At 36.8% G+C, this 26,103-nt stretch overlaps 1 protein-coding gene across 3 annotated transcripts; it reads right to left on the reverse strand.

Moving 5' to 3' along the window:
• On the reverse strand, positions 1-23,592 carry LOC111516109 (membrane protein BRI3). 3 transcript variants are annotated; one of them, XM_074172047.1, is made up of 5 exons: positions 23,439-23,592; positions 9,335-9,413; positions 9,223-9,267; positions 6,147-6,206; positions 1-409 (listed from the first exon to the last, which is right to left on the reverse strand). In XM_074172047.1, the coding sequence occupies exons 2-5, from the start codon at positions 9,396-9,398 to the stop codon at positions 225-227; spliced, it is 354 nt and encodes a 117-aa protein (XP_074028148.1). In that variant the 5' UTR covers positions 9,399-9,413; positions 23,439-23,592; the 3' UTR covers positions 1-224. The 3 variants fall into 3 exon arrangements, with proteins under 3 accessions (XP_074028148.1, XP_074028149.1, XP_023028058.1); XM_074172048.1 differs by having other exon boundaries at positions 23,435-23,588; XM_023172290.2 differs by lacking the exon at positions 23,439-23,592 and adding an exon at positions 9,475-9,606.
• Positions 23,593-26,103: the final 2,511 nt, after the last annotated feature.

Consider the following 26,103-nt stretch of genomic DNA (forward strand, 5'->3'; position numbering starts at 1 on the left):
TATAGGAGTAAGAAGTGTATTTCCAAAACTGTTTCCGATTCAATGTATGAAGTTTATGAAGTAAACTGTATTTGAATATTATATTTGTGAAGTAAATACTAGTTAAAGTCCTCCAAAACCATTTTTTAATATTTATCTTATGTACTAGGCTATTTTATAGGACTGTTATAATCGTTGACTTATTTACTAGTTGAGGTCAAAATTGAAAATAAAATCTTCAATATTCAGCCAATGGTATATCCACACTTAGAACATTTCTTGCTTCTCATGCAAAGGCAACAGAGGATTCCAATGGGGAAGAAACAAATAGCCAGACACCAAGCGCAGCACGAGTAATCTCCAGTCCAGCTGTTATTGTGACAAATTGGACACCCTCCTAAAGCCCCACCTCCTCCTGTTACGATAACATCTGGAAAATAAGACGGAAAACTATAATAATGATGATAATAACAATGTACACAGCCATTCAATCGCTTTCCGAATCGGAAGGACGGCATCCCGACCTGGCGCTTCGAAAGATTGAACGGCGTGTACACAAGATGGATGTTAATATCAAGTTGGCGAGACAACACGCATCTCGTGCCCAATGTGTCATGGATTACAGGGTGGCGAACAGATATTTAACACCTGCAATGCGGCGAATAGCTGCCAAATTAAGATATATATTCTACACTAGGATATGAAAGACTGTAGGCGTTAAAAAATTACTAGCGAGGCGAGCGAGAAGCACTGCGGAAAACCTTCTCGCTTGTGGTTAATCCGCCGACAGATGAACAGGTGGAAGCCTTTTGGAAGGACATTTATGAACACCCGCAGCCACCCAACGCAGACAGTCCAGCCCTAGTGCAGTTTGAAGCTTTTAGCAGAAAGCTTCGACAGCCTGAGCTCAACGAACTGCACAACACAATAACCCCGGATGACTTTTGAAGAGCCCTTGTGAATTCCAAGAACTTTGCAGCTTCAGGCCTAGATGGACTGAACAATTATTGGTGGAAAAAACTATCAAACAATCATTCCTGATTAGTTTGTCGAGGGATGAACTGTTCTTATCCCCAAAAACAAATATTTGTCTATACCAGTGGTTCTCAAACTTTTTTAAAGACGGAACCCTTCTGGGAAGCAAAATACTTGATGGAACCCTACAATAAAACAATTGTTTTTATAAGTGTATTCTTTATTAATCAGCATAATAAAAGTACACTGTAACAGTTACTAATTATTATTTACTTCACCACTTGCCAAGGACAATAATAGAAAACATTAAAAAAGAAAAAATCTAACTAGTGGGAGGTATGAAACTGTTTTTTATTTTTCATCAATTGGTTGATATCAGGTTTGATGGAAGAAAATTGGAGTCTCATATCAGCTTCGGCGTCCAGTCTATTGCGATATTTTGTTTTCGTGGCTGCGTAGGTAGAGAATCCTGTTTCGCACAAATATGTAGTTGGGAATGGGAGAAGAATATCTAGAGCCATTTGGCCAAGCATTGCATATTCATCTTGGATTTTGCACCAAAAATCATTGAGAGGCGTCGTTTTGAACAGTGACTCCATACTTGTGTCTGATGACATTTCTAAAAGAGATTCATATATCTCGTTTGACATGTTTTCAGGCTTTTCCAAGTTGGGTAAAAAAGGATTATAAATCCATGAATTCACTTTAATTTTTGTATTGTGTTCTTCGGGAAAATACTTTTCAAAAGATGCGCGCATCGAACTGAGATATTGGACCAATTCTTCAAACACATCATCTTCAAACATTTCTGAGTCGTTTTCGCTAACAAACTCACTGAGTAACGTAAAGCTTTCTATTTCTTTCTTACCAATGCAAATGATCCAAAAATCTGATTTTCTTTTAAAAGCAGTTATTTTATTATAGGCCTGAAACACTGTTGTCTGTTTACCTTGCAACGATAAATTCAATTCGTTAAGTTTTTGAAAGATATCCGCCATAAAAGACAATCGGAACAACCAAGTTTTATCATACAAACGGTTCTTCAAATTGTAAGAAGTATCTGCTGAAAGAAACATTTGTAACTCGGCTCTAAGTTCAAATAGCCTTGTTAAAGTTTTACCCTGAGACAGCCATCGCACTTCTGTATGGAGCAGCAGTGTTTTATGTTTGCTGCCATAATCTTCACACAATAATGAGAACAATCGGGATTGTAGTGGTCGTGATTTGATAAAATTAATTATTTTTACCGCTTCATCCATAACTAATTTTAGATTTGACGGCATTTGCTTCATCGCAAGTGCTTGTCTATGCAGAATACAATGACTGGAACTACAATTAGGCGCTTTATTTTTCATTCGTGACACTGCTCCTGCTGTTTTACCTGTCATCGCCTTGGCCCCATCTCTACAAATGTCAATGCAATTGTTCCAACTGAGATTATTTTCTTCAAAAAATATATTTATTTTATTAAAAATTTCTTCCCCGGTAGTGTTTGTAAGCAGCGGTGAACACATAAGCATGTAATACTTAGGTATAGACTCTATACCTAAGTATTACAGACCGATGACATGTCAGTCACCACAGTTGACCGATTATTCAAACTGATATATGAGTAGAGACGGTCGAAGAGAGAAATCGCTGGATGTAAAGAGAACCTGCTCATCAATAGATACGTAAAGCAGTACTCGATATAGTTCAAGAGTAACCTCTTCGTGACAAAATAGTGAGATGCCTTGAAAAACTGATTCCAATCTGGCAGACTCGCTTCACAATAACATCTGGTCAGGCTAGAATCTAAACAGGGTGGGTCACTTCCAGAAGGGAAAACCGGAGGTATGAGGTCAACCATTTGTTTCATATGGATGATCTTAAACTTTATGAATCCGGGGAAGAGGATCTCCATCAGTTCTTGAGGGTAGTGGAAGAGTACACGCATGCAATCGCTATGAAATTCGGGATTTACGAAACTGCAACGGTTCATCTCGAAAGAAGATGGTGTGTGGATTACGGAGAAGATGCGCAGCTCGTAGTTGAGGCATCCTGCATCATCTGGATAGTGGAGAGACGTATACTTATCTACCTCGGTTACTTTGGCAATAAAGTTCAGCAATATTTCGTATTTTCTATTCTCTTTCCCGAACCAGTGAAAAATGTATTTTGAAGGCATCATGAATATTTGAAATGACGGAAACTATAGAAAATAGTGAAAACTAAACGAAAAATCCAAGCAGGGGGCGGTATACTCTCTGTCTGCCTGTCTGTCTGATTTTAATCAGACAATCTGCCACCTTCATATTTTGTTATAGTGGTGACAACTGGAAATAAAAAAAATATGTCAGAAATGAAATAAAAAAACCGGCCGTCGAGGGCGGTACAGATCCAGCAATATTTTTATTAGAGACTCTGCCACCTTCATATTTTGGTATAGTGCTAAAAAATGGAAATGAAGAAATATGTCAGGTGTGAAATCAAAAAACCGGCCATCGGTGGCGGCACAGATGAAGCATTTTTTTCATTAGACACTCTGCTACCTCCATATTTCGTTATAGTGGTCACAACTGGAAATATAGAAATTCGTCAGAGGTGAAATAAAAAACCGGTCTTCGGGGGCGGTAAAGATGTCCACACGTGTTAATTATTGAAAAATAAATTTTATATTCAATCAAATGGATCTGTACCGCCTCCGACGGCCGGTTTTTTTTATTTCACCTCGGCCATATATCTTTATTTCCATTTCTTAACACCATTCCAAAATATGAAGGTGGCAAAGTCTCTAATAAAAATATTGCTGGATCTGTACCGCCCCCGACGGCCGATTTTTTGATTTCACCTCTGACATATTTCTTCATTTCCATTTCTTAACTCTATACCAAAATATGAAGGTGGCAGAGTCTCTAATAAAAATATTGCTGGGTCTGTACCACCCCCGACAACCGGTTTTTTTATTTCACCTCGGCCATATATCTTTATTTCCATTTCTTAACACCATTCCAAAATATGAAGGTGGCAGAGTCTCTAATAAAAATATTGCTGGATCTGTACCTCCCCCGACGGCCGATTTTTTGATTTCACCTCTGACATATTTCTTCATTTCCATTTCTTAACTCTATACCAAAATATGAAGGTGGCAGAGTCTCTAATAAAAATATTGCTGGGTCTGTACCACCCCCGACAACCGGTTTTTTTATTTCACCTCGGCCATATATCTTTATTTCCATTTCTTAACACCATTCCAAAATATGAAGGTGGCAGAGTCTCTAATAAAAATATTGCTGGGTCTGTACCGCCCCCGACGGCCGGTTTTTTGATTTCACCTCTGACATATTTCTTTATTTCCATTTCTTAACACTATACCAAAATATGAAGGAGGCAGAATCTCTAATAAAGATATTGCTGGATCTGTACCGCCCCCGACGGTCGGTTTTTTGATTTCACTGCTGACATATTTTTTTATTTCCAGTTGTCACCACTATAACGAAATATGAAAGTGGCAGAGACTCTATTAAAAATATTGGTAAATTTGTACCGCCTCCGACGGCCGGTTTTTTGATTTCGTCACTGCTATATTTCTTCGTTTCCTTTTGTTAACACTAAAACAAAATATGAAGGTGGCAGAGTGTCTGATTAAAATGTTGACAGAAGTACACCGCCCCCTACTCGTTCAGTTTTCACTATTTTCTATAGTTTCCGTCATTTCAAATATTCATGATGCCTTCAAAATACATTTTTCACTGTTTCGGGAAAGAGAATAGAAAATACGAAATATTGCTGAACTTTATTGCCAAAGTAACTGAGGTTACTTATCTGTGGGTGCAAAAACGCCACTCGCAAGAGATAACAGCAGTAAAGGGTTATCTACGCGGCAAGTATCAGCACATATACTCCGATAGATCCGGTCATCGGAACTGTCGGGGAAAACAGAGTTGCCGCTATAAATATGATTGCCATTTCAATCCTACTCTACTCGTTTGGAGTAGTTAAGTGGACTCGGAAGAAGCTGTATCAACTCGACGTGAAGACCCGAAAAATGTTGCATCTCCTTAGGTCCATAGGAGGGGAAATGAGATGTGCCGAATTTATTGGAACTATTCAATCCCAACCAACAGCCTCATAGAAGCTAATACGCCCACTGTAGTTCTTTTCGACCAACAGAAAAAGACCATATTCGCCGTGGAGTGTTCAGCTCCCGGATAGGCGAATATCACAGATTTTATCCAGACCACTTTGTTAAGATGGTTGTCCTGATTATTGGAGTCCTTGGTGGACAGATGCCCTCTTTACTCTCTAATCTTAAGACCATGCCGGTTTGCGGAGGCTGAAATTTTAGCCGGACAAATGCAGAAGACTCTTATTCTTGGCTCAGGGCGTCTGCTTAGGGCACATGATTCTTGGTAATTTGCATTATTGCTTCACAATATTGTATGTTCAGTTATCACTATGATATTTCTGTTTCTTGTTCTCGAATTTAATTAATTAGAGAAAACCATAATTCAATTGAAGGGATAGTAGGTAGCATAGTTTCATATCTAGTTGAGTTATTGATGAATCTCTGTCAGTATATATTTGTTGTTATTGAATTACCTATCAAACGTGGTATCACAATACCGTCCTTTCTATGTGGACCAAGAAATGGTAATAGTGTTGCCCCACTCTTGGCATTATCTTTTATATTGAACAGTACTGAAAATGATGCCTTTTTACCATGCAATAATGATATCTTGTCCAGTTTAGATGTTAAGAGATTGGAAACTATCCACGTTAAGGCTGTATGTCTATCACTTTCAACTGATTTCCCTTTTTAACGTGATAAATTGTGCAAAATTGACATAAGAATGCTATTGAGTATAAAAGAACATACCTATGTATTAAATATACGATGTAGGTGGTTAGAAACTGTTGCATGATGCATTGTATTTCAGTTTTCTTTTGTTCATTAGTATATACAATTTCCTTTCGAAATTCACTTTTTTTATGGTGCTCATCTTCAATGACAACTGAAAAGTCATAGTGCAAAATACACATCTGTTTTGATACACTGCTGAATTCAATTTTGATACATTCACATCTTTGCAAGAAGACATGAAAAGAGAATTGAAAATAACCAACTAGCAAATACATGCAGGCATTCAGAAAAAAAGTAATATAATGTCAGTAGAAACATGACTTTTGGGAAATTTTTGCGAGATACTTACTGGTAGTGGTTTGAGGAGCAGGAGGTGCCATTATAATCGTTGGATTAGGAGGCGGATTATCTGAAAAAGAACAATTGTCTATTACAAACGGTACAGTAACCGGTTGGGTTGGCGTGAGTGATTTATTCCATTATTTCAGTAGACCGCTAGATGAAACGATGGTTCGAGCCCACGGACGATCGATTTTCAGCGGCATGCTAGAAACCGTACGTTAAAAGGTAACGCCTCTTTATTTTCCAGCTGGCACATGATTTCAAAAATGTTTTGAATATCCTCAATTTTTATGAAAAATTATTCTCGTTTGGTCACATGTAGTAATAACAATAGGTAGCAAAGTGACACATTATAGCTTTTATAAATGAGGGTGTTGATAAATTGGGCAGTAGTACTTGTTCAGAAGATATTGAAAAAAAAACATTTGTTTATATCTAATATCTACTAGAGTCATACTCTTTATAAATGTATTTTTCCGCATCAGCGCCGTGCAGCCAAATGCTGATGTGGTCAATACCAAAAACACATATTCGTGTTTTACCTTTCTTCGGTAATATCTGAGAATATATCCCAACAACAAACCGTTATTTTTACGTGTTTCACATGTTTCAATCACCAAGTGATCATCTTCAGAAGGAAAATTAAACTAAGTCTACATAGAATATTGGCCTTATTTATAACAAAGCTACCGGGCATTCATATATAGAATATTAAGGATACCACTCAGCAATGAAGCCCGAAACAAAGAACGGAAAGTCATATACCAAATAGCGAACGAAAACGGATACACCCAAAAGACAATAGATAAACTAGAAAACAGAATCAAACAAAAAATACAGAACAAGGATGAAGCCACCCCAACAGACAAAACAATACAACGATGGACAAGATATACGTACGTAGGACACCAAACCAAAAAACTAACAAACATCTTCAAACCACTGAACATCAACATCACATACAAGCCGAACACGAAGATAACACAAAAAATAAACAACTATGAAAAAGAAGAAGACAAAGACCAAAACGGGATATACAGTATACAATGCTTGGACTGCAACACATTCTTTATCGGCCAAACCAAGAAAAAACTGATCCAAAGGTACAATGAGCACAAAAAGGCATACATAAATCCAATAGTATATAAATCAAACCTCGCAACACACGCCATACAAAACAAACATAATTTCCCCCCACCAGAGAACATAAAACTCATAAAACAAGTCAACAAGGGAAACCGCATGGACATTTGGGAAAACTTGAACATACATACATTTAACAGTTATAAATCACTTATCGAGGAACAAGTACAAATCAAAACACAACAAGACCTCACATTCAATATATTAAACAAAACCATACACATTCCTAGAGGAGATCTAACACGAAGAAGAGAACCTGATGCAGTTCAAATACAGGAAAATTTACCTAAAGTACCTGAAATACCTGAGTTGAGACGCTCTGACCGTATAAAGAGGCAGACGACAGGATACAAGTTCAGTTTGAGGCGTGCCTAGAAGATGACAGTACTACCAACTGTCGAAAGCGCTCGCAGATAATTAATAAAAGATATAAAGCTTCAAATCCTTTTCAAATTTAATATTGAAATATATATATATATATATATATATATATATATATATATATATATATATATATATAAAATCTAGAAAGGTTAATGCAGTCAAGCTGCTGGAAAATAATTCCATGAAAATCAAAAAATAAATAGATAAGTACTCTTTGATTATTCCCATATTGATTTCAATTCAAGAGCCACCGGTATACAGCTGTTTCAGCCTATTGGGCATCGTCAGTACCGGGCAGGCGGTCCTCGATTGAAGACAAAATGAGAAAAAACCAAGAAAGACCATCACAAGTATATCAAAAGAAAGTACTTGATAAAAATAGCTGCGTAAAAGCAAGCGAAACCATATAAAAACACCACAAGAAGAATCTAACATCAGTTACACCTCTTGAAGCGAAGCAGTAACTCGTCTTGATAATGCCATCTGAGATGATGGCGAAACGTCGACTATCGAATAGTACACAACGGATGAACACCCGGGAAAACAATACATCAATATATATAATATATATATATATATATATATATATATATATATATATATATATATATATATATATATATGAATGACGCAAGTAATTTTCCTTTATTTTCAGTATTTCAATATTAAATTCTGCGCTTGCAGAATATTAATAGAAGATATAAAATCCTTTTTGTATAATTTAATATTAATATATATATATATATATATATATATATATATATATATATATATATATATATATATATATATGATGTGTTGTTTTTCCGGGTGTTCATCCGTTGTGTACTATAGTACACAACGGATGAATACCCAGAAAAATATATATATATATATATATATATATATATATATATATATATATATATATATATATATATATATATATATGTAATATATATATATATATATATATATATATATATATATATATATATATATATATATATATATATATATATATATATATATATATATTTGAATGATGCAACTAATTTTCCTTTAGTTTCAGTATTTCAATATTACATTTTACAAAAAGGATTTGAAGCTTTATATCTTCTATTAATTATCTGCGAGCGCTTTCGACAGTTGGTAGTACTGTCATCTTCTAGGCACTCCTGAAACTCAGTCTGAGGAGTGCCTAGAAGTTGCCCAATAGTTCTCTAAAATACGCAACTTTGCCATGATTTAACTGACACTCTATTTCTTATCGTTTACGAGATCCCCATGTACAGAAACGAATTTGAATAGCCCTGTATATATATATATATATATATATATATATATATATATATATATATATATATATATATCCTACTCTACTAGGTACCTATTGGTCCACCATCGTTATTCATAATATTATTACATAATATTATGACATATGTTTGAGACGACCGTACAACATAAAAAAATAATAAAATCTCTAATCGAATGTTCATAGCCAGCGAAATTTGAACTTTGATACAAGTGCATTGAAGTTTATCTTTATTTGATAAGGAAAAAATTGTTATACTCACGATACATTGGATTAAATGGAGGCTGTTGAGGTGCTGAATTATATGCTGAAATTAATTGTATTAGATATTTTGAGAAGTTCATAGATGTCAAAGGTATCGACTTTGAACTTACGTGGATTACCATATCCGGGATTACTGTATTCGTGGCCCTCATAGGGAGGAGGTTTAGTCTCCATTTCTCAATTCGAATTCTGTAATTAAAAAACGTAGAATCAATTTGAAAAAATCACTTTTAAAATCTAATCATCATACATATTTCACAATCAAGGTTCCAAGAGTTCAATAGTGTATCCAAATCAATCATTGAACTGGACTTATCATCTTCGCTTCGTAACGTTCAGTTCACATTTTATATCCAGAGAGTTGCATTTACTGAATGAACAGATTATAGATATCAGTTGAAGAGAACTACCTAGACCAGGGGTCTCCAAACTTTGAAGCCTTCGGGCCATAATGATTTTTTCAGTTTGTTCCAAGGGCCAATTTCTGCCCTTGACTATTATATTTCTAGACTAGGATAGTCGCAAAGTGCGTGACCTAAGCAAACTTTCGCTTTTTTGCATTTCAATTGTGTTGCATTTCAATTGTGTATTGTGGCACTTAACGACATCTAGTGGCGAGTAGTGGTACTATGTACTATCTTTTTCAGCTACCCGCTAGGTGGCATTAGGCGTAATTAAATATATGGAATTACCGCGTTGGTTCCAGAAAGTTCTGGTTCTAGCTAGTGTATTCCGATCACCTCGAGATGGCAGTAATAATTGCATACAAAAAGGCTAGCGGCGCAACTGTGAGTTAGTCTGCGTAGGAAAGGCGAAGGAAGCAAAACTGTCTATTGTGAAATAAAGTAACACCCGTCAATAAAAGTATTTTTATTTGACCTATTGTTTTTATGTGTGATTTGTTAGTATGGAAAAGAAGCGAAAAATCGACAGTGAATGCAGAACGTTCCAAGAAAAATGGAACTTTCAGTATTTTGTGATTGAGTCCAGTAATAAGGCGCTATGTTTAATTTGTAATGGAACCATAGCTGTTCTCAAAGACTATAACATTAAACGACACTATGAATCGAAACATCTTCAAAGTTACTCCAAGTATACAGGAAGTTTGCGGAAGGAAAAATTTGAAGCTTTGAAACGCGGACTCAAATCGCAGCAATCTTTGTTTACCAAAGCGAATACTGAACAAGAGTCTGCAACTCGCGTCAGCTTTCGTGGGGCTCTTGAAATCTGAGAACATGGCAAACCATTCACCGATGGAGAAATGATAAAAGAATGCTTGATTGCAGTAGCCGAAGAAATATGCCCCGAAAAGGTAAATTTAGTTAAAAGTGTCAGTTTGTCAACAAACACCGTGGCTCGGAGGGTGCAAGACATCGCAGAAAATATATCATCTCAACTGTCTGACAAAAATGGACATCATGAGTGGTTTTCTGTAGCATTGGATGAGTCATCGGATTGGTCAGATACTGCTCAGGTGTTGATTTTTATTCGCGGAGTAGATAAAAGCTATGAAGTGTATGAAGAACTTCTTGATATTGATAGTATTCACGGCACGACAACTGGGGCAGATATTTTTAAAGGAGTTGAAAATGCCATTAATAAAAAGAACTTTCGATGGAGAAATTTGAAATCTATAACAACTGATGGAGGCAAAAACATGTATGGTATAAATAAAGGAGTGGTTGCACTTGTGTCACAGGCTGTAGAAAATGATGGTGGTTCAAAACCATTAGTCTTACATTGTATCATTCAACTGTCCTTGTACGGAAAATGTCTGGATATGTCTGAAGTTCTGAAACCAAACATATCAGTTGTTAACTTCATCAGATCCACCGCGAGTTTATTCAACAGATTGGAGAAAATGATTTACCATACCATACTGCCGTACGCTGGCTTAGTTGTGGAAAAGTCCTTAAGCGCTTTTTTGAACTTCGAGCAGAGATCGATTTTTTTTAAATGAGAAGCAGCGCCCTTTTGCCGATTTAGAAAATAGTGACAAATCATATAAACGAACTGAATTTGAGATTGCAAGGAGAAAATCAGCTTCTCCCTGATTTACACACCAATATCAAATCCTTCAGGCAGAAAATAATACTATTTCAATCGCAATTACGTCAAAAATGTTTCACAGATTTTGAAATATGTGAAATATTCAGCCACACTACAGAGACTAAATTTCCCGTCAATTTTGAAATCGAAACTTTGAGTGCTTTGAAGATAAATTTTGATACTCGTTTTTCAGATTTCGATGTCATTGCGAATGAAATTAAGCTTTTTCAAAATCCTTTTGATTCTGACATTGAAACCCTGGCTCCGGAAGTCCAAATGGAAATTATTGATTTACGGTGCAGTGATATGCTTAAGGATAAATATCAAAATTCATCTTTGTTGGAATTTTATAAGAGTCTTCCACTGGAACAATTTGATAATTTGCATAAATTTGCTCGTGGGTTGTTTTCTGTTTTTGGTACTACTTACTTGTGTGAGAAAACGTTTTCCAAGATGAAGTACACAAAAAATGTTTACAGATCTCAATTACCCGATGAGCATCTTAAATCTCTTTTGATAATTGGTACAAGTAAAATTGATCCACAACTACAAAGTATTGTCGGTGGAAAATCACAATTACATAAATCTCATTAGTGTTTTTGTTTTACTGTGATTCAGTTCAATTATTTTTTTTTTTTTTTTTTAATTATATTTATTTAATGTCGCATCAACCTCGAGGGTTATTAGCGACAATTCAAATTTCATAGTACATTGATTTCTTACAATAAATTTTCATATACGGTGCAGCAGCTTTATACGTCTTAGAAAGGCAATTAGTTTTTCATAGTTACAATTTTGTCCTAACGCTGCTTCAATTGAAGGGGGGATGTCGTACTCGTCTCTCTCGTTGGAGTAAGATGCGCACTCAGATAAAATATGTTTAACACTTATGGCACAGTCACAAACTTCACATGTAGGAGGGTTATTACCGTTGAGGATGTATTCATGAGTGAAGCGAGTATGCCCTAGTCGAAGACGTGATAGGATAACTTGCAATTTTCTCGTTTTTGGAAGTGATTTCCAGGGTAAGACCAATGGTTTGATTGTTGATAATTTAGAGTTGGAGCCATTCCATTGCTGTTGCCACACGTTAGTAAGGATTTGTTTGTAAAACGGTTTCAGGTCTGGGTGGGCAATTCTTTTTTCAATATCTGTGAGTGGGTTAGTAATAGCATCCTTTGCCAGCTGGTCGGCCCTTTCGTTGCCTGCTATACCAACATGTGATGGAACCCACATAAAGTGGATGTGTTTACGTTTCTCAATGATTGAGTGGAGCTTATGTTTGATGTGAAGTATGATGGGGTGTTCTGGGTTTAGCTTCGTTATTGCCTCCAGTGTACTCAGTGAGTCGGTAATTAACAAGAATTTTGAGTGATCGCTTTTCTCTGCATATTCAAGTGCTTTCCATATGGCATAAAGTTCTCCTGAGAATACAGTGCTTTCTGCTGGTAGTTTGAAGGAGTGATTGGAGTCAGTACTGGTGAATGCTGCCCCCACTCCTTCTTCTGATTTGGATGCGTCGGTGTATATTTGGATACAGTCTTCGAATTGTTGCAATAGTTGTTGAAAAGTTGCATGAATTAAATTATGGTTGGTGTTATTTTTCTCAAATTGTACGAGCCCTTTTTCAATTTTAATGCTTGGAAAGGTCCATGGGGGAGGATTAGGAATGTTTGAGGTGTTGAAAATTTCAGGTCGATTGAGTAGTAAGTTGGAAAGGAATCGATTGAGTCTCTCGTAGAATGGAATTGCCACCCTCTTCCTTTTTGCAAATGTATTTCTGAACCTTTGGGCTATAACGTTATGGAAAACAGGGTTATCTGGGTTAGATTGAACTGCAGCGGCATATGTGAGGCTGAGATGTTTTCTTCGGATACTTAATGGAGGTTCTCCTGATTCACAGTATAAACTTTCAACCGGACTTGTGTGGAATGCTCCAAGAGCAATTCTAAGAGCACAGTTTTGGATGGTGTCCAGTTTTTTCAAGGTCCCGTTTTTTGCGGAGTTGTACACTATAGAGCCATAATCCAGTTTTGATCTAATTAAAGATCTATAGATCAACATTAATATATTTGTATCTGCACCCCATGATCTAGATGCAATAGTTTTCATTATGTTTAGACCGCTCTGACAAGTCATTTTTAGGTATGTAATGTGCTCATTCCAGTTGAGTTTTTGATCGAATATCATACCCAGAAATTTTGTATGTTTGACGTACTCAATATCTTTATTGTTGAGTTGTAATTTAGGCAAATTTTCTTTGGGTCTTTTCGTGAAATGGATACAGTTTGTCTTGCTCTCAGATATTCTTAGACCTGATAATTCTGACCATTCTTGTAGTTTATAAATGAAATTTTGTAAATATCCATAAATAGTTTTGAAATTTTTGCCCTTGCCAAAGACAACTAAATCATCTGCGTAAAGTCTAGCTTTCAGAGGGGCTGCACAGTCATCAATGATACTGTTGATTGCAACCAAGAAGAGAGTAACACTCAGCGAGGTTCCTTGGGGGACTCCATTATCTTGGGTTCTTTTGGAGGAAAGTGTGCCATTGACACGAACTTTGAAATTTCTGTTATTCAGAAAGTTCGTAATGAATTTCAGCGAATTTCCAACTATTGACCATTCATGGAGTTTTTTAATTATTGAGTGTCGCCATACCGTATCATATGCTTTTGATATGTCAAAGAATATTGCAATGCATTCTTGGGAGTTAGCAAAAGCTTCATGGACATCTGATTCAAGGTCAACTAGATTGTCCAGAGTGGATCTCTTTTTTCTAAATCCGCTCTGTTGAGGGATGATGAGTTTCCGATTTTCCAAGGTCCATATCAGTCTTCTATTGATTATTTTCTCTAATACTTTACACATGGCACATGTTAATGAGATTGGTCTGTACGAATCCGTTAATGATTTTGGTTGTCCTGTTTTAAGAATAGGTACTATGATTGATTCTGACCATATATGCGGGAAAACATGCGTATTCCATATGACATTATACATTTTCAGCAGTAGTTCTTTGGCATTCTGGGGCAGCATTTTCAGGAAAATAATGGGAATGTCATCTGGGCCTGGTGTAGAATTTTTTGTTTCTTCTAGGATGACCGAAAGTTCTTTCATTGTAATAGGATAGTTCATTGGATGCTCAGTTAATTCATCGTATGAGAGGGGAGTACTCTCTTCAACTAGTTTTCGAGTTATGAACTGTGATGTATAAGTTTCGTTACTTGAATGTTTTTGAAGTGTTGATGCTAAAGCGTCTGCTATGTCTTGTGGGGAGGTAAGTGGGGATCCATTGTAATTCACATAATTAATCATTGAGTGGTTACGAGTTCCAGAGATTCGCCTAACCATTTTCCAAACATCTCCAATTGGAGTGGAATTATTTATACCAGCTACGAATTCCTGCCAACATTTACGTTTGTTCATTTTCATTGTATATCTAGCTCGTGCCCTCAGACGTTTGAATTCTGTCATATTTTCAGGAGTTTTGTGTCGTTTGAAAGTGTTAAATGCCTTTTTTGCAAGCTTCACTGCACTCTGACATTCATCATTCCACCAGGGAAGGGCAGGGTATTTATTGGAGGTAGAGCTCTTTCCAACATATTTTTCCGCCGCTTTCGTAATTGTTTGACAAAATGTCTCGATCATTTGATTCACGTCCATTCTGAGTATTTGTTCAGTATCTGACATAATGGGATCGTTTTCGATATATTTTACGAAGTTGGTCCAATCTGCTTGTTTCAAACGCCATCTGGGATTTACATTGTAGGGTTTACTATAGTTTTCATTGTTTATAATTATTGGAAAGTGATCGCTTCCGAATAATTCAGGAAGTACTTCCCAGTCAAGAGAAATAGATAACTCGGATTCACAAAGGGTTAGGTCAATTGCTGAGGAATCTCCATTTGCAGAGTTGAATCTTGTGACTCTTCCGTCGTTCAGTATATTGAGTTGTAGGTTGTTGATAACTCTTTCAATTTTTTGTCCCATTACTGTGATTTTCTTAGATCCCCAAATATGGTTGTGCGCATTGAAATCACCAACAATTAATCGAGGTGAAGGAATTTGCCCAAAAAGGTTGGTAAGTTCGTCTTCAGTTGGATCCTGATTCGGAGGAATGTAGATATTACAAATATTTAATTTCATTGGCCCACAGATAACAACCGCAATCGCTTCTAAGTTGGTGGTCAATGGAATATTCTGCACCTCCAATGTATTCTTAGTGTAGATAGCTACTCCTCCACTGGCATGTCGCGTGTTTTCTCTATTTTTGAAAAAACATGTATAATTTGAAAGTTTGTGCGTTTTCTCTTTATGGAAATGGGTTTCCTGTAGACATATTATGGATGGGTCATGATTTTGTAGGATCAATTTCAGCATTTCTAGCTGGGTATAGTACCCATTAAGATTCCACTGCAATATTGAGTTGAACGTAAAATAAATGGGTTAATTGTAACGAGAAGTTTGAATTAGCAGAGTTCCTGTGATGTGTCACTGTCCTCAATTTCGCTGGATTCAGCTGCTAATTGTTTCCTGATTTTGTTTTGGATTTTTGTACATCTTGCTTTGATTTTACGATCATTTAAAAGTGGATACATCTGGTGCAAAGTTTCTATCAGATCGTCTATGTCCTTTGTGTAATTTTTTGCTACGCTCAGAGGATCCGCTGAGCCATACACATTTTCAAAAAAGTCCGTAATTTCGTTAAATGTTAAGGTTGATTTTCGATTCACATTATCAAATATGGGTCTAGCTGGATTCAGCAGAGCTTCTACAGATTCTCTATCTTGAGTAATTTTGATTTTTTTTACCCTTATGTCTGAGTTTGGTTTGATGAATAGTTTTTGTTGGTTCGATGATTGAGTAGGGGGAGTGGTTATCTCAGAGATGTTACGTTTTTCAGAAGAGTTGTGGTATTGATTCGAATCGGTTGGTAGCTCATGGGTGGGTATTCTATCGATAGTTATGGTTTTTTGGTTGGTCATTGTTATGGTATTTAATGGTATAGAACTGGATTCTGTGGATGATTCGTCTTTGTCGTTATTGGAGTTCAGAGTGGATTCGTTGGTAACCGTGTTTGGACAATTTGCTGATAAGTGCCCATCTTGCTTACATTTGAAGCATAGATGATTGTCTAGTGAGAGAAAGATTCGGTATGGAGTTTCTTCGAAAGATATTACGATAGATTGAGGTAATGTAGCGTGGGAAATAGGAGAGATGTAGGTTTGTCGGCGAAAACTCAGGATATGTTTGAATTTGGGATCGGAGGCGCTGATTCTCAGGAAGGATAATGGAGATACCAAGTTCAAACCTAACTTACGAAGTTCGGTTTCTAGCAATTCGTGAGGAATCGAGGGACAAACATTCGATAAAATCAGTTTTTCGCTGGGCGTGATTAATCTTCTGGCTGTAAGAATTTCTTGGTTCACCACAATTTTTCCATTAGCCTTGGTGAGAAAGTCGTCTACGATTGTCTCACTGGAAAGATATACACAAATTCTGTTGTTTGAAATGCGTGAAGAGAAAATGATATATCTTGGGTCGATTTGATTTCCTAAGGCTAGAAGGTAGTCTTCCAGTTTTGTATTTTCTAGGGCGTTGAATAAGATTGCTTGTTTTTTTGACGGAAAATTTGGTGGGCTAGTAGGTGCTATCGTTTGACTGACTGTCGTTGAGAAAAGTCTTGAAGCGTTCTGGGTACTCCTGTAGTCAGAAGTACCCGGGTGTTGTTCTTCATTCATAGTTTTAATTATCTGAGTACGCCCCTGTCCATCAGTTCTTAATGTACTGATAAGAACCGCTATTTGGTCTTGTCAGTAAGGATTTCGAAGAAAGGTCAAATGAATATACTATGAAAAAAATATAACTCACAGGTACTGATGAAGTTGGCTATGGTATGATACAGTATACACTATCACAAATATTTTGAAATTTGAATTTTGCTCGAAAAATAACAACTTTCTGCGGTCTCTGATAAGCACGTTTATAGGTTACCAGTCAGGACCGTATTCCCGATAATCAGTTCAATTATTTGTTAGTTATTAATATGCTTAAACTTAAATACTTAGGTTAAGTTTTCTTTATCATCATTTCTGTCGTTAAGTTTCACATTGGCTGTCGCGGGCCGAATTGATGACACTGGCGGGCCGGATTTGGCCCGCGGGCCGTAGTTTGGAGACCCCTGACCTATACGAACGACGTTACTGATTAGAGAACCCTGATCAAAGAATGCGAAACATAAATAAGGCAACATCCATATTTCGTTAATATTCGTATTTCACACCCTGTGTATGTAAGAAACAGTGACAAGAAAACAGTAACAGACCTGATACATTTTAGCTTCTAATGGGAGTTTTATATTCATATTCATTTCACCTTTATACATTTTATTCCAGAGAGCATTTGATAATAGTTATTGAGCAATGGCCAAGTATTTTCTTTTCAGTATAATTAGTATAATGAGTAGTGTCTCTGGCTTACAGAGACAGGCTTGTCTGGCTATCAGTGTGCCATCAGTTCCACACCGTCAGCGGCCATGCAGATCCTTCTAGATCTACCTCCTCTCCATATTCTTCTGGAGAGAGCGGCTAGATGGACTACATACAGACTTGTGCACATTGCCAATTGCACAAATCAATTTAATGCAGAGTGCAACAAACTGTTGGTTGACACTGGAAGTCACAGCATTCTGGAAATGACCTCTGACTTAATGCCTCCAACTGTCAACTACGAACTGCCTTATAAAGTACTATTCCCAAGTAGAAAGGACTGGATCCTCCGGGAGAAGGATATATTAAGAGCAGATAGTTGTTGGTTCACAGATGGATCAAAAACGCCTTCCGGTTCTGGTGCAGGTGTTTTTAGTCGCAGACCCAGGACAGAGATATCTACCTGCCCAGGAACTTACGCGACTGTATTTCAAGCGGAAATGTAATCCATTGAATTGTGTGTGCAAAGATTGGATAAACCCAACCTCACACACAAATCGATAAAAATATTCTCGGACAGTCAAGCGGCGTTGGTACCGAGCAATGTCTAAATTGGTAGCAAATTGCCAAAAACGACTCTCCTCGATAGGAAGACTTAACATATTGTCTCTGGTCTGGATTCGTGGCCATACTGACCTGGAAGGCAACGAAGCTGCTGACTACCTTGCAAAGGAGGGTGCTGCAAGCAGCTTCATCGGACCAGAACCTGTCATTGGTATCGCTTTAGGCTTTGCCAAACAACCTGGATGGCAAGAAGATTTATGGACTTCTTGCAGAATCTTCCAGGATTGGCTCACTCCAAGGCGTTTATTCAGTAGGGATGAACTACGATGTCTAACAGGCCTTCTTACAGGTCACTGCCATTTCAATCAACGTCTAAATTGGTAGCAAATTGCCAAAAATAACTATCATCGACAGGAAGACTTAACAGATTGTCTCTGGTCTGGATTCCTGGCCATACTGGCCTGGAAGGTAATGAAGCTGCTAACTCTCTTGCAAAGGAGGGTGCTGCAAACGGCTTCATCGGACCAGAACCAGTCATTGGCATCGCTTTGAGCTTTAACAAACAAACATTGAACAAATGGAGGGCAAGAAGATTTATGGACTTCTGGCAGAATCTTCCAGGATTGGCTCACTCCAAGGCGTTTATCCACCCGTCGAAGCTTGATATCAAACAGTTGTTGGACTACAGTCCCTACTGTACAACTACAATGCCTAACAGACCTTCTTACTGGTCACTGTCATTTGAATCATCATATGCAGAGCCTTGGACTGTCGGAAGACAGTGTGTGTCGCCTTTGTTTGGAAAATGATGAAACAGCAGAGCACATACTTTGTGCCTGCCCCGCTGTAATCTTACAAACGTCCTCTCGTTCATTGGTGTTAATACAGGATACATTTGGTTGAATTTTCTACAAGTTCTGGCAATGATTTGATCACACTGTCCATGTATAATGAATAATTTCATAAGAACTTCGTTTGAATAATCAATATTTGCTTTCATTTTTGGCGATTTTTTGAAACACCGTCAATAACCATTTATCAATCACTTATAAAAGTCACCAAACTGTCATAAGCTTGATATTTCCACGGCTACTAGATATCAAATTCTTTAAAAATTATTTTTGTACAACTGTTATTGAAAATATCTTTGATAGAAACACTTCAATCAGAACACCTACCAAAAAATCATTTAGAAAAGTTCACACATGCAGTTCGGGCTATTGGTAATATTAAATCCCTGTGAAGTTACTGACGATGACGAAGTAGTATTCAGTCCAACTGTAGAAAGTCCTTCATGACTAACCAATAATCCTCCTTAAAATAACGTGAGTTGGCGTATGCAGTTGTAACATATGCCTTGTAATCCAAACATCGTGTGTTCAAATAATCTATAATTTTTTTTTATTATCAGCAGTAACGTTATGCAAAAAAATTTGTATGATACATTTGTTGAAAGTGATTTTATTTTGCTTGTGAGTTTGCTCCACTTGCTGACGCTCGTTTTGCAATAATCCCCACTCACAAAATAAAATGCCACTTTCAACACTTGTAGGTAAAACATGAATACTATTTTTCCATAAAAACGGCTTTATTAAGAAAACTTGACGAGTAATATACAGGGGGTTTCATTTGAAAAAATGAACTTTCGACTACTTTTATGCACAATGGAAATAATAGTAATTTTAGCACGCCCTGTATGATATGGAGTCGATTTCTTGGTGTTATTTGAATATTTCGAGTTCGTCCAAACTATCATCAAAATATCAACTTTTCATGAATTGAGAGTACTGATGTACTTAATTTCAATTTAGGTTATGTTTTGGATCATATTTAGCACAATTTATTTTTTATCTCGAAAACAGATAGAGATAGGTATAGGACATTATTAACAAAAAAGTAATAAAATACTAGAGCAATTCCAAAAATGTATTAATATACGGGGTGTTCCATTAAAAAAAATATAATTGCTAGGAGTTTTTGATAGAAGATAGAAGAATATGTTGCTGATACTTCGTTCTTGCAGTTGAAGCAACCAAAAATATGTCTGCCGCAGTAGCAGACGAAACATGTAGTACCACCAGATCCCTTCGACCATGACCTATCAGCTCGAATTTTCTTTCTCTAATTATGAAGTAAAATACATTCGATTAAACGTGGTTTAAGCATAGGACAAATGAAATACATCAAATACAAAGTAAGGATTGATAGTAGAATATTATATCATCACCGTTTTATCTGAAATGGTTTTCCCAGAAGGCCGGATGATACGTATATCGTCAGTGATTTCACACTCAAGAAAAAATCGTTCAAGGTTGCTTTTGTGCATATCCTTATCTTGAATTTATGATGTCGAATAACACGTTCAAATAATAAAATTGCTGAATGTAGTTTTACGTTGTTATTCACCAACCGTAATTAAAATGAGAATTTGCTACATAATAATTTCAACATGTTCGATTGAAAAATGTAGAAATGGAATTATCCAAATCTTTATGAAAACTATAGAGAAATCAGTCCAACTATTACTGTATCTAGATCTACGCGAACATCAAAAATCAGCTGGCATCTTTTTTTACGATTCTCCTCTTATCAACATGATTTCACCTGGATTAAGATAACTGAAACGACAAAAGGCTCAGGATGTGGAGTGTACTCCAGATTACTAAGCCTAAGGATTAAGTGGGGAATGGGAAAAAATACCAGCGTGAACCAAACAGAACTGGCTGGTATCTCAATCGCCACAAAAAAAATAACCAGTGAAAATATAACAATCTGCACCGATAGCAGACAAGCCCTATTAGCCTGGAACAGACAACGTGTTACCTCAGGGCTAGTACTAGAGTGCCACCAAGATTTAGCGAAAGCCTCGGTAGATAATAACATTATCCTGAGGTGGGTTAAAGGGCACGACAGGAGTGAAGGTAATCGCATTGCCGACTCTTTAGCCAAGGAAGCGGCTGCAATAAGAATTTCAGGACCCAGTGGCACCTATGGCCTGATGACTAGCCAAACGCCACACCCTTGCTCAATCCCTAAAGAGATGGGATGGAATCAAAGGATGCAATCTTGCCAGGATCACCCTGGGTGACCCTGGGAAGCTGGCGCCGAAGAAGAGGAAAAATCTACGCTTAACAGTAGAATTTCTGACTGGCCACTGTCAACTTAGGAAACACCTCCATAATATGGGGCTAGTGGACACACCTCTGTGTAGGATGTGTGAACAAGAAGATGAGACTGTCAGGCATGTCTTATGCGAGTGTCCGGACTTATCGTCAATAAGAGAGTGTGTGTTCGGCGAGTCTTGACCTACACCTGCCGATATAAAGGAGATGTCTTCCAGTGACCTGTCCACCTTCCTGAAAAGAACAGGATGGACGATGACCTAGAAGGACAACTCCTCGGGAGGATGTACAATGGGTCACATGTAGCCTAAGTGCTGTGGACCTACACCCACCCTCCCTTCTCTACAGATACAGAACTGAAAAGACATTTTATCAGTTCACGTGATAAATACTCCTGATGGTGAAGTACATATATGTAGATTGGTTACTGACTTCGAAAATGATGAAAATAGAACGATATAGAGTGAGTGGTAAAGCTATAGTCATAATAAAGAAATATTTTTGGAATAGAACTCAGGCAGTTGTAACTGAATATTATTACTGAGCAAGATGTTCCTCAAGGGTCGATACTGGGGCCCTATTACTTATAATAACCCAATATCTCAGCTATTCCTGTACTGGCATATGCGGATATCTCACCTGTTTTTTGTAACAGATGAGTTTACGTCAAGTCACGCGAAACAAACAGCAAAATTGAACCTTGAACCAAAACTTTTTAACATCTTGATGACTGAATGAGAATTTACTGAATAAAAACTAGATGCAAAACAAGAACAGCATCAGAGACTACATCATTTATTTCATCTAGTTTCAATATTTTTTAAATTTGACAAATGATCAACCAGCCAATAACTGACCTAAAATCAGATGCCTCGTTTCGGCACATTCAAAAAAATGCATGGAGACGAAAATCTGTGGATCTCAGAATCCACTCTTTTTTCTGACTTGCTGAATCTTCTGAAAGTTTCGATAAAATTTCAGAAGCCCCACGCTTTGTATTTTGAATGCTGTTCGATTTCTCCAAAAAACAAAATGTGAAAGTGGTTCATTGTTTGATCCATATGTTTTATTGGGATGACCTATTAGAAATGAAACTTTCAAAGCTCCCAATTTTTGAATCTTGGTGGACATCGCTTTGAAGCAGCAGCAAAAGCGTCAACGGCTAATCCTAGGAAGAGATGGTCTACAAGCTTCAAATTAATAAAATTATAGTGGGCGATTGTGAAGACTCTTCCAAAATATCGGAACTTTTGGAGATGGAAAATGGGCAACTTTAGCTATAACAGGTCTACCTATATTTTCTTGATGATCTAATCCAGAGAGCGCCAATATACCTTTGTCATGAGTTGAAAACCAGTAATCTAGGAATCTAGTGGAGACTAACCCATCACAGAAAGTCCTTGGGACGGCGAAAGAACTCGGTGTCAGCCCCCATGCGGTTTTCGATGGTTCAAAACATTTTGGAAAGGTCGAATAGCTCAAACGATCGGCAAAAATTGTCTCGTTTCGAAGTTTGTTCTTCTTTACATTTGCGCAACCAAAACGGCCCTTTTTGGCTGGGATTGTTGCGTGTGATGAAAAGTGGATCATCTACGACAACAGGAGACATTCACAGCGGTAGTTGATCTATCTGAGTATTTTTCACAATTATTTTTACTAATTGATATTTGATCGTTCAAGAACTTCAGGCATACCTTGTATATAGAATGGAAACTCTCAAAGAAATGGAGGAAAATGAAAAATATCATTGAATAGTCAGTGGAAACGCGTAGGTACATCTTATAAAATTGTTTAGGTACTAATTGAAAAAAAAATCATTTTGCTTTCATTAATCTCATAGAAATGAAATCAATGGAAAAAATGTTTTGAAAAATTAAAGGGTTAGTTATTCTGATTGATGATACTGAAAATTTGATTTTTTTAAATCTAAGCAAAGCGTTAGGTTTTCATAAGCGAATGAAGCAAAATTCGATATAATGAAAATTGTGTCATTATTTAAAGATAACGAAAAATCATTTTGCAAATAAAATTGTATAATACTTACTCACCCTACTTATTTATATAACACAAAACCGACACAGCACAAAACACAACTGCCTCTTGATTCTCGAATGTTTTATCAATCCTTCCTACACTGCAGATAACACTGTCAATCTGTACCGGATGTACGAATGCATATAAAGTTTAACTTTTCAAACGAATGCTCATTCAGAACTATTTTGCGCAGGCTCAATCGTAAATCGTTCAAATCCGCCATTTTTATTGAGATGAATTCAACGGAAAGCGTTATTCAATAGATCGTTGTCCAATGTGGTTGGGATCGCACATTGAAAGATTAGACCGCTTTACCTTGCCTAAAATTCCTTCAGTCTATAAAATGTTTTTGGTGGATGCTCCTAGGGATCAGTTAATTAGTATTAAAACAATGAACTAAACACAAATTCGTTACCGTGGAATCCAAAGTCCAGTCAGGCTTTCAAAAAGGGTATAGCTGTACCACAACTCTCTTTCACATTGTCCATTACTCAATCAGATCAAGAGATCGTGTGTACACTGTTTGGTGCTCTTGGACTTCAGCCGTGAATTCGACACTATCAATTATCCACTAATTTTGGCCCTTCTACACTATATAGGCTCATCAGTAGCAGGAATTAAGTTATTTGGGGCATATTTACTTGGACGGGGGCGAAAGGTGTGAATCGACAATGTCAGTTCAACCTCAAATCCAGTGTCCCACAAGGCTCCATGTTTGGACCACTTCTGTTTTCTTTATATGCCTCAACAATTCTGAAATCTCTTGAACATTGCTCACTGCTATGCCGACGATACACATATTTATTACAGTTTCTATCCAAGAGACGTGGAAACGGCATGGAATATTACATTGATGAAGATCTCAACAACTTCATACAAATAACATCAAACCATTGCATCCAGAGGAATTCTAATAAATCTTGGTGTCTTTTTTTGGTCTTGGTTCTCCTGGGCTCTTCCATTGCGATGATTGGACTATAATTTCGATGTCATAACCATATAATTATTTGGAAAAGAAAGTTTTTGGCTTTCTACTACTCCATCTTGATACAAAAAAAGAATCTTCCAAAGAAAGGAAGGAAGTTATCAATTTGAAAATAAGTAACTCCATACATGGATGTGTAGATCATGCAAAGAAGTTACTTTCAGACACAAACTGGAAGAAAGTCCTCCTGGAACAGCTACTTTCATATAAACATTGAATTACACGAAAGAAACAATTCTTCCGAAACAAATACTTTTATACGAACACTGAATTATACAGAAGATACTTTTCTCTACTCAATTTGTATTCCAAACATTCGTTATGGAATAAAATCAGATATCATTCACAGGAGGTCTACGTTAAATGAATGGTAACAAATTGAACTTACATGGAACACTGTCATCCTCGCTGGTATACATCGATGTTTCGCCGTAAGACACTTGCCTTAAGGCAACAGTACCAAATTGGATAACATTATAGAAAATACACACAATTCATTCATTAATTACGATTTTTAATGTCACGGAATAAGTTTGATCTACTTATGTCATCGATGACATCGTAATGACATTCATTCACCTATTTGATTTAATCCCAGCCAAAAGGAATCTTATTTGAATTGAAGGGGTTATATTTTTAGGAGTGATTTCTGTAATTTTTGGGAAAGAAAGTTTTTGGCTTTCTACTACTCCCAGGGCCGTCGCCGTGGGGGAAGGGGGTGAGCCTCCCCCCTGCTTTTTCGACTTGGGTAAAAGTTGTGAAATTTTGGGCCATGAAGATAGAAAAAAATAATAGTAAAAAAATGAATAAAAATTAAAAAAATTAAAATGAGAGAAAAGAAAAGGAGAGGTAATAAGAAAAGGGAAAGAACCAGGAGAAGGTTGGGATTTCCCAACATGCATAACTTGAAGACAATTCTGAGTTGTTTGAAATCTTTTAAAAAATTTAATTTCTCCCAAATAAGAAAACAGTCCTGAACAGTTCACTAATTTTCAAGTGACAATTTTACAAAATTCCCAACTTTTCGCTGTTTTTTCGACTTGGAAAAGTTGGAAAATTTCGGACCGTGAAGTTAGAAAAAATAATAGTTTTAACAAAAATCTGTTTAAAATCTGTTTTTCCGTTAATCAGCTGCCGCCCCCCATACGAACGACAACTCTCAGAAGTTGAGAAACTTGTGCGAGCTAAGGACTAACGAGGTCTTACCTTTTAACGTGTGATTCCTAACACGGTATTGAATATTGAATTGTATTGAATATTCCTATACATGGTGGATATGGTGAAAGACCAAGGACCTTGGTCCAAAGTAGAATAATTCCCATTATTATTTTTATAATCACCAAAATTTATTTTTGTTTGTACATATCCTAACGGGCATAAGCATTCAGCCAATCTTTGGATAGCTAACTAAGAAAATTAATATATTATAGTAATAACTAATCCCTCGGCTTTCATTTCTCCGAAAGTTGGGAAATTTTGCTGGTGGGGTTGGGAAAATTTGGATTCCCTCCCCCCCTGGTTTTTCTTTCCGCGACGGCCCTGACTACTCCATCTTGATACAAAAAAGAGGTGGGAATCTTCCAAAGAAAGGAAGGAAGTTATCAATTTGAGTAACTTTATACATGGATGTGAAGATCATGCAAAGAAGTAACTTTCAGACACAAACTGGAAGAAAGTCCTCCTGAAACAGCTAC

This window comes from Leptinotarsa decemlineata, unplaced genomic scaffold, assembly GCF_025532065.1.
Source record: "Leptinotarsa decemlineata unplaced genomic scaffold, Ldec_3_MD MMD2_tig00000035_RagTag_RagTag, whole genome shotgun sequence".
NCBI classification, from domain to species: Eukaryota; Metazoa; Arthropoda; class Insecta; order Coleoptera; family Chrysomelidae; genus Leptinotarsa; species Leptinotarsa decemlineata.

What these genes read in the sequence shown, in the direction of transcription:
- LOC111516109 (XM_074172047.1), bottom strand. Translation starts at nt 9,398, where the DNA reads ATGGAGACTAAACCTCCTCCCTATGAGGGCCACGAATACAGTAATCCC. An exon ending in TCCCGGATATGGTAATCCAC is followed by an intron (nt 9,268 to 9,334) that starts GTAAGTTCAAAG and finishes AATTAATTTCAG; the next exon opens with CATATAATTCAGCACCTCAA. An exon ending in TCCATTTAATCCAATGTATC is followed by an intron (nt 6,207 to 9,222) that starts GTGAGTATAACA and finishes GTTCTTTTTCAG; the next exon opens with ATAATCCGCCTCCTAATCCA.